The following is a 9,167-nucleotide window of genomic DNA, read 5'->3' as shown; positions in this document are numbered from 1 at the left end:
TGTCATATCTTTGGCACTAGGCCACATTTCACATCATTTCCAATTTCAATGTTAGATTTGTAATTTAGGAAAGTAGGTGCACGCAAGAGCAATTTAAATTGTGAGCATAGATAAGACTTCACATAGATGGCACATTATATGCAGCTTCAATCTCAATTTAAGGTCTAAGCATTTCAATACAAAATTCACATCTTTTGCCTCTTTAAAGTTATCAAGATAGCACGTTGATCATGTTGAGACACATCTTTCACGCATATAAGGTTACAACACCAATTCATGTAAAATAACAATCGATGCAACAATATTCACCCAAACATCGATGAAGCTCGATTTCTAAAAGACGGGGTTTAAACAATACATACCTTGTTTAAGCTTTTCTTAAGTTACTACGACGTTTAAGAAATTCTAGCAATCCCAATCTACTTGAGACATAACAAAATTGGACGCAAATTAGGAAGGTATTCATGGTTTCATCTCATTTGAGTATTTTATCAAACACTAGTTGAGCATCTTGATTTCAAATCTCTTTTACAAGATTACCTTTATTCCCCAACCCAATCTTTACTTATTTATGTTCAACAATTTTCCCACAAACCTAATTTGTACATGCATGTATATATAATACTATTACACCCAAGAATCATACCTCAATAACCCATCTCACAATCTCTACAACACAACACAACCTAGGTTAGGCACCTATGGCTTCCAATCACGATCCCATGAGTTACAATACTTAATTCATACTCATATTTTCATAATAACTCCATATATGTAAGTCTAAGAGTAAAAGATTACCTCTCGTAGACCAAATCTTGAAAGACAACTTTTGGGATGTTCTTGAGATTTTGAAGAAATCCTATGAAATCCAATCAAAATCATGTCTTAACTAGTGTTTGAGAAGTGAAATCACCATGAAAACACACTTAAAAACTCACCTTAGGTGTGCAATCGGATGCCTTGGCCGGATTGGAGATGGAGAGGATGCCCTAGTCTTGAAAAATGACTTAAATCCTCTCATTTCCCATCCTTAGGTGTATTTAGAGGTCTGCTACTAGCGCTCCCACGCTAAGGCCACGCTCACGAAGTAGAATGCTTCTCAATATGCACGGCCGCGCTTCCGCCGCGCACCTGGGCACGCATATGATATATGCCTAGTAAAATGGTCTTGACTTTCTGTATACACCTCCAAGTGATGAAAGGTTTGATGTTTTGGAAACTAGACTCAAAGAGATTTAATTTGATAGGTTGTGAATTACACAACATCTTATATAGCCGGAGATATGATTGTCCAATTTGAGGTCTTGTGCGTACTCATTCACAACTTTAGTCCATTATGAAATTGTCCAACTTGGCTTAGACTTAGGCCTCTCCTTAGACATCAAATCACTTATAATATGACTTATACACTTATTAACATATCCAATTAATATCCATTATGTCATGAATCCTCATGTGCATACAAAATAAAATAATCAGCCTACCTTGGCACCACGAAATCTTAAATTACTTAGCAAAATTTTCTGGGGCTTTACATTCTCCCCCGCTTAGGATCATTCGTTCTCGAATGAGGATCAAGGTTCACTCATTATCCATCCTTATGTAACTTCAGTTTTTTTTCACGTCATGAAATATATCAACAACCCCGAATTTGGATAACTCCTTAAATTTCCAAAAATTTCGCTAGAGTTTCCTTTGTAACTAGGCCTATCAACCTGTCAGAGGGCCCCAGATACATATCCTAACAGCATATACATGTTCCATAGACATAACATAACTTGTACAACACCAACCATGGCTGCATAGGCAACATATATAACCAAAATGGAATAGTTTAACATAGATCAAATCAAGAGATAAGAGTTCATAGGAACCAAATGCATAAAAGCTATTACATGACTATTCAAACAAATGTGGGTACTTCTTTCTCACTTCTTCCTCGGCTTCCCAAGTGGCTTCCTCAACCTGTTGGTTCCGCCATAACACTTTTACGGAGGCAATTTCCATATGTCTCAATTTCCGGAATTGCCTATCAAGAATGGCAACTGGAATTTCTTCATAAAATAGTTCTTCGTTAACCTCAATAGCTCCAATTGGCACAATAGCGGACGAATCTCATACTACCTTCTTCAACATAGACACATGGAAGGCCGGATGTACCAACGACATCTCGGGTGGCAGCTCGGGCTTATATGCCACCTGACCAATCCTCTGAATGATTATGTACGGTCCGACATACCTCGTACTTAATTTCCCTTTCTTCCTGAATCGCATGATGCCCTTCATTGGGGAAACTTTCAAAAATACCCAATCATCTTCTTTAAACTCCAAATCTCTGCGATGAATGTCCGAATAATACTTTTGGAGACTCTGAGCTTTTTCAACCTCTCCTTAATAATCTTGACTTTCTCCATGGCCTGATGCATGAGGTCTGGCCCTATCAATTCTGCTTCTCCAACCTCGAACCACCCAATGTGAGACCTACATCTCCTACCATACAGTGCCTCGAATGGTGCCATCTGGATACTAGCATGAAAGTTGTTGTTGTAAGCAAATTCTATGAGTGGCAACTGGTCATCCCAACTACCTTTGAAATCAAGAGTACACGCATGCAACATGTCCTCAAGCGTCTGAATAGTCCGCTCTTCTTACTCATCGGTTTGAGGATGGAAATCTGTGCTAAGATTTACCTGCGTACCCAAACCTTGCTGAAATTTCTTCCAAAAGTTGGCAGTGAACTAAGCCCCTCGATCTGAAATGATTGAGACTGGAGTGCCATGCAGCCTGACCGTTTCTTTGATATATAACTGAGATACCATTCTACTGTGTCAGTAGATCTAACTGGCAAGAAGTGTGCTGATTTTGTGAGTCGATCCACGATCACCCAAATTGAGTCTAACTTGCGCGGAGTGCACGACAACCCTACCACAAAATCCATGTTGATCATCTACCATTTCCACATTGGAATTTCTATGCTTTGAGCCAATCCACCAGGTCTTTGATGTTCAGACTTCGCTTGCTGACAGTTCAGACATCTAGCCACAAAGTTCGCCACATCCCTTTTCATATCATTCAACCAATAAACTTCCCTGAGATCATGATACATTTTCGTAGAACCTGGGTGCACTGAATACCTGGAAGAGTTTTCTTATTCCACGATCCTATCCCGAAGACAGTCAATATCTGGAACACATAAGAGGCCTTGGTACCGTAGGGTACCATCATCCATGCCAAGGAAAAAAACCACGGTCTTGTGCTTATGAATCCCCTCTTTTAGTTGTGCTAACAATGGATAGTAGAATTGCTTCTCTTTTACTTTCGCCACAAGTGATGATTCAGCCCTATTATGCACAATCACTCCTCCTTTATTAGAGTCCGCAAGGCGAACTCCCAAACTAGCCAACTGGTGCACCTTCCCAGCCAACGGCCTCTGATATGCCTCCAAATGAGCCAGATTTCCCCTTGATTTTTGACTAAGAGCATCCGCCCCAACATTATCCTTTCCTGGGTGATAGAGAATATCGATATCATAGTCCTTGAGTAACTCGAACCATCTTCTCTATATCAGATTCAACTCCTTTTGTTTGAAAATATATTGAAGGCTCTTGTGGTCCATAAATATATCCACGCGGACCCCTTACAAATAATGTCGCCAAATCTTTAGTGCAAACACCACTGCTGCAAGCTCTAAGTCATGGGTTGGATAGTTCTTTTCATGATTCTTGGGTTTCCTAGAGGCATAAGTGATCACCTAGCCATGTTGCATCAATAGCGAACCATCTATATCACATTTCTCTTACATATGACCTCCTAGAAATTGAGTTCTTCAATAATTTCCTTGATATGGTTACCATCTTCTGTGAAAACTTGCAACCTGCTCTTCCAAAGTCTCAACAAATTACTGGATGAGTTTTCTTATAGGAGCTTTTTATTTCAAAGGAATAACATCTTCTAGCCTGCACACATACCTTAATATCCTCAACCTTCATGACATTGCATCAAATGTAAGGTAATATTGTGCTCCGCCTTTTCTTAGCCAACCTCTTCTCCCCATATATACCTTATAGAATTTAATAAACCACACTACTTTCCCTGTGAATATTCTCACAATCCCTCTTTACGGTTAAACACCGCCCAAAACACATATCAACACCCTTTATATGTATACAATTTAGGAAGAGTCACTGGCCCGAGAAGGGCATTCTCTGAAACTTGAGATCCTCCTCAATTCTTCAACAACGACTTTTGATTTTACTCTTAAGTGAATGACTTAGTCCACCTGATTCTATCCTCGATGAGTAACTCACCTCATTCCCCATATTGTAGCCATCAATAGAGTTCCCTGATATTGTGGTTTAATAGTTACCATGTTAAACATGTCTGGTCTGTAACAAGTGTTCATCCTCTTTCAATCTATTTTGAACCTTTTATTTGCCACTTGGGTAGATTGTGTTGTCTTTCCCCTTTTTTCGCCCTTTGGCCTGAACAATATGCTAGTACCATCTTTTCTTTCTAACTGGAACATTCATTCCCATTCTACTTTGCTCATAGTGCATAATTGATAGCATTATTATGCCACACACTTGTCTACCTCCCGTGAACTTGTAATATCATTGTGCCTGGTTGAGTGGGTTTATCATACCACAACTTCACCTCCAGCAGTCTCTCTTTCCATTTTATGTAGACATGTACTATCTCTATCCTTTAATTGATATTCGGTGTCACCCAAGTTGGTTGCATTACGGTTAGTCCTGTATAACTTTTATTAACACTTATGCTCTAAGCGAGTCCACCATTCTTATACAAGATATTTTATGATAACCATGATCATCTCAATTTATAGGTTTTCTCCCCATTTCTTCTCGCCTAGTTCTTCCTAGCAAGTGAATAGCCATACACTCTTCCTTATGTTATGTGGTCTTTTCCCTTAGTTATTTCATCCCGCTCACCTTTTAACTCTCGTTAGGATATCCGTGGGAAAGTGTGTTCATCCGCAAATCACTTCACACTTATTTGCTTGTAAGATTTCCATCAAGCCCAAATACCCTCTTGGGTTATTATAGCATCACATTTATTTCTCCCACTCATTCCGCCTTTCTTAACGTCTTGGAACTTTAGTTGAATCGCAGTTCCATAATTAACCCATTCTAAAAACTCGCAAAACATTCACCTTTGATCTATAGTACTTCCTTGGGTTGCATTGTCCCTGGCCCTCTAACAAGTATAGAACCCCTTTACAAACCTACTCTTAGTTTCTACGATCGTTGACCCTATCATTCACATTGCCCTGAATGAAGAATTTATATTCCTTAACCTTTCACCCTTTTATTTGTGGGGGGGGGGGAGTCCTAGTGGTCTATAATTAGCATATCCTTCCAGATAATCACGTTATCCATTATCACTTTTCTAGACTACGCATGTCTTCAACAAAATATTCAAACATCATAGCTACATGGTATTACTCTTGTTTCGTTGTATTTAAGTAGCCTCACCATGGCCCTTCCTCCCCCACTTCCGGCGAATGTCCCAAATTTCGACCCCGGTCTTGAATTTAGCAACTTGAGGAACATATGTCTCATGTCTGTAGCCCTTGTATATATGTTCAACTATTGGGAGATTTAAGTCGCCATGGTATTAACCTCATAACTTCTTTGCTCTTATTCAGCCTCACAAGCTTGGGATTCAAATTCCTCATGTCAATATCCATTAGGAGTGTAATATCACTTCGTACACTTCTGAATTTTTATAAAGTTCGTAGTACATGGGTCTTCTCATCATGGGTTCAATTGACTCTCCTTTCATAACTTCTTGTCTCCTAGGATAGACTTGCACTCTCATCATTAATTTCCTGGTCATGTCTCCCATATATCACGTGCTTATATAACTAATTTTCTTTCACACCTTAGGATCATTTACATACTTCTCATACTACCCACATGTGCTATTCAATCTTACATATCACTTATCAATTCAATGTTTCTTTAGAGGTGGTAATCATTTTTAACACTTTTCTCGAATAAATTATGCTTTTGGTGCTATGTACGCATCTCATATATTCGTACCATTCATCAACACGATACATGTACCATCTCCTTAATATTCGGTCCTTTGCCCATTTGTCATATCATATGACAACATTACTTGGAATAGACGAAAGATCATTTAAACTTACCTTGAAGCTCAACGCACGAGTTAGTAAACAATCTTAAAGTCAAGCTTTATCGCACAATATGGAGTGTTGAAGAAGGGTAACATTCCTAAAATGTCCATGTATCCTCAAACTTATAGATGTGGTCGACAACAAACCGATAAGAAGGACACTACTAGACACTGCTCCGAGACATCCTAGGACACTTTAAAACCTTAGGCTCTGATACCAAGTTTGTCACGCCCCAAAATCTAAGGAGCGCGACCGGCGCTCAACCGAGTAAACCCGACTGAGCAAGCTTGTTATGTTTCATACTACCCAAATTTGTCTTTGAATAAAGAGGAAATGTACACCATTAATCAGATTCTATAAACATTTCATTAACGATTCCATTTTATTTCCATTAACAACTTCGTTCACAATTTTGAAGATATTAGAAGTTTTACACATCATTGCCAAACATCAATATTTCCACTTTAATTCCAATACCCGACACTACCCACAACCTGTCTACGGAGCCTCTAAATACAATTGAAGAGTTAATATGGAAATGCTGGCAACAAGGTTCCGGCTACACCTCAAATACAATGTACATGATAAACAGATGAAACAGGACCTCGAAACGAAGTGGGGCTCACCAAGTCAGCTGAAAGGATGACGCGACACTAGCTGCGACCAACACTGCCTGCTATAGAAACACCTACATCTATTTAAAGACATAGAGCCCCTGGCAAAAAGGACATTAGTGCCATCGAATAACACTAGTATGTATAACTAAACACCATCTAGTTAGAAAGAACTTTCATACAAGAGTAAAGAGGAAATCATAAAGACAACAAAGTTTCAAATATGCACCATGTCAACAGTATAAGGAGGTTCACATGATTTTCACATAGTTCCTAAAATTTTAGATTGGGCCAACCCACACTGTTGCATCATTATCCACTTTGCCACCGATTCATTGAGCGGAGTCCGATCATGGCCCGATCAGCTAAGCCGTCTCCCGGAGACGTTACCATTATTTAATTCACACTTTCCAGTTTCAATCGTCAATACATTACCACCATGTGTATATATCATGGCGTCCGATCACGGCCCGATCGACTAAGCCGCCTCCCCGAGATGTTACCATTTTCCATTATTCATCTCACTCCAATATTTGGTTACACATATGTCATTTCAAAGGCAATTGGGGCCATATATCACGTCTTATATTTGGCACTAGGCCACATTTCACATCATTTCCAATTTCAATGTTAGATTTGTAATTTAGGACAGTAGGTGCACGCAATAGCAATTTAAATTGTGAGCATATATAAGACTTCACATAGATGGCACATTATATGCAGCTTCAATCTAAATTTAAAGTCTAAGCATTTCAATACATAATTCATATCTTTTTCCCCTTTCAAGTTATCAAGATAGCACATTGATCATGTTGAGACACATCTTTCAAGCATATAAGGTTACAACACCAATTCATGTAAAATAACAATCGATGCAACAATTCAACTTTAATCTTACCATATTCACACAAACATCGATGAAGCTCGATTTCTAAAAGACGGGGTTTTAGCCATACATACCTTGTTTAAGCTTTCCTTTAGTTACTACGACGTTCCGGAAATTCTAGCAATCCCAATCTACATGAGACATAACAAAATTGAACGCAAATTATATCAAACACTAGTTGAGCATCTTGATTTCAAATCTCTTTTACAAGATTTCCTTCATTCCCCAACCCAATCTTTAATTATTTATGTTCAACAATCTTCCCACAAACCTAATTTGTACATGCATGTATACATAATACTATTACATCCAAGAATCATACCTCAATAACCCATCTCACAATTTCTATAACACCAACCCAACCTAGGTTAGGCACCTATGGCTTCCAATCACCATCCCATGAGTTACAATACTTAATTCATAATCATATTTCCATAATAACTCCATATATGTAAGTCTAAGGGTAAAAGATTACCTCTTGTAGACCAAATCTTGAAAGACAACTTTTGGGATGTTCTTGAAATTTTGAAGAAATCCTATGAAATCCAATCAAAACCATGTTTTAAGTAGTGATTGATAAGTGAAATCACCATGAAAACACACTTAAAAACTCACCTTAGGTGTGCAATTGGATGCCTTGGCCGGATTGGGGATGGAGAAGATGCCCTAGTCTTGAAAAATGACTTAAATCCTCTCACTTCCCGTCCTTAGGTGTATTGAGAAGTCTACTACTAGCGTACCCGTGCTAAGGCCGCACTCATGAGGCAAAATGCTTCTCAATATGCGCGGTCGTGCTTCCGCCATGCACCTGGGCGCGCATATGACACATGGAAAGTAAAATGGCCGTAACCTTTTGTATACACCTCCAAATGATGAACGATTTAATTCGTCAGAAAACTAGACTTAATTAGATTTAATTTGATAGGTTGTGAATCATACAAAACCATATATAACTGGAGATATGATGGTCCAAAGTGAGGTCTTGTGCGTACTCATTCACAACTTTAGTCCATTATGAAATTTTCCAACTTGGTTTAGACTTAGGCCTCTCATTAGACCTCAAATCACTTAATATGACTTATATACTTATTAACATATCCAATTAATATCTATTATTTCATGAATCCTTATTTGCACACAAAATAAAGTAATTAGCCTACATTGGCACCACGAAATCTTAAATTACTTAGCAAAATCTTCTGGGGCTTTACACTATTTCTGATAACAAAACTACTCTAATGCCCACTTCTTTGAAGTTTGCAGCTCCATCGAATAACATTCTCCAACCATCGTAGGCTTCAACAATGTCTTCTCCTATGAATGATACTTCTTCATCAGGGAAAGACGTTTTTAAGGGTTCGTATTCTCTTCGCTCAAGAGTTTTAGTAAGGTGGTCTGCTAATGCTTGTCCTTTGATCGCCTTCTAAGTTACATAGATGATATCGAACTCACTTAATAGTATCTGCCACTTAGCTAACCTCCCGGTTGGCATGGGCTTCTAAAAGAT

At 38.6% G+C, this 9,167-nt stretch overlaps 1 protein-coding gene across 1 annotated transcript; it reads right to left on the bottom strand.

The window, feature by feature from the left end:
• Positions 1-2,947: 2,947 nt before the first annotated feature.
• Positions 2,948-4,319, bottom strand: LOC138886157 (uncharacterized). Its single transcript, XM_070167194.1, has 4 exons — positions 4,308-4,319; positions 3,969-3,983; positions 3,210-3,559; positions 2,948-3,089 (listed from the first exon to the last, which is right to left on the bottom strand). The coding sequence occupies exons 1-4, from the start codon at positions 4,317-4,319 to the stop codon at positions 2,948-2,950; spliced, it is 519 nt and encodes a 172-aa protein (XP_070023295.1).
• Between the last annotated feature and the right edge of the window lie 4,848 nt (positions 4,320-9,167).

This window comes from Nicotiana sylvestris, chromosome 2 (assembly GCF_000393655.2).
Source record: "Nicotiana sylvestris chromosome 2, ASM39365v2, whole genome shotgun sequence".
Classification (NCBI taxonomy): Eukaryota; Viridiplantae; Streptophyta; class Magnoliopsida; order Solanales; family Solanaceae; genus Nicotiana; species Nicotiana sylvestris.
This window is presented reverse-complemented; position numbering and strand designations above follow the sequence as displayed.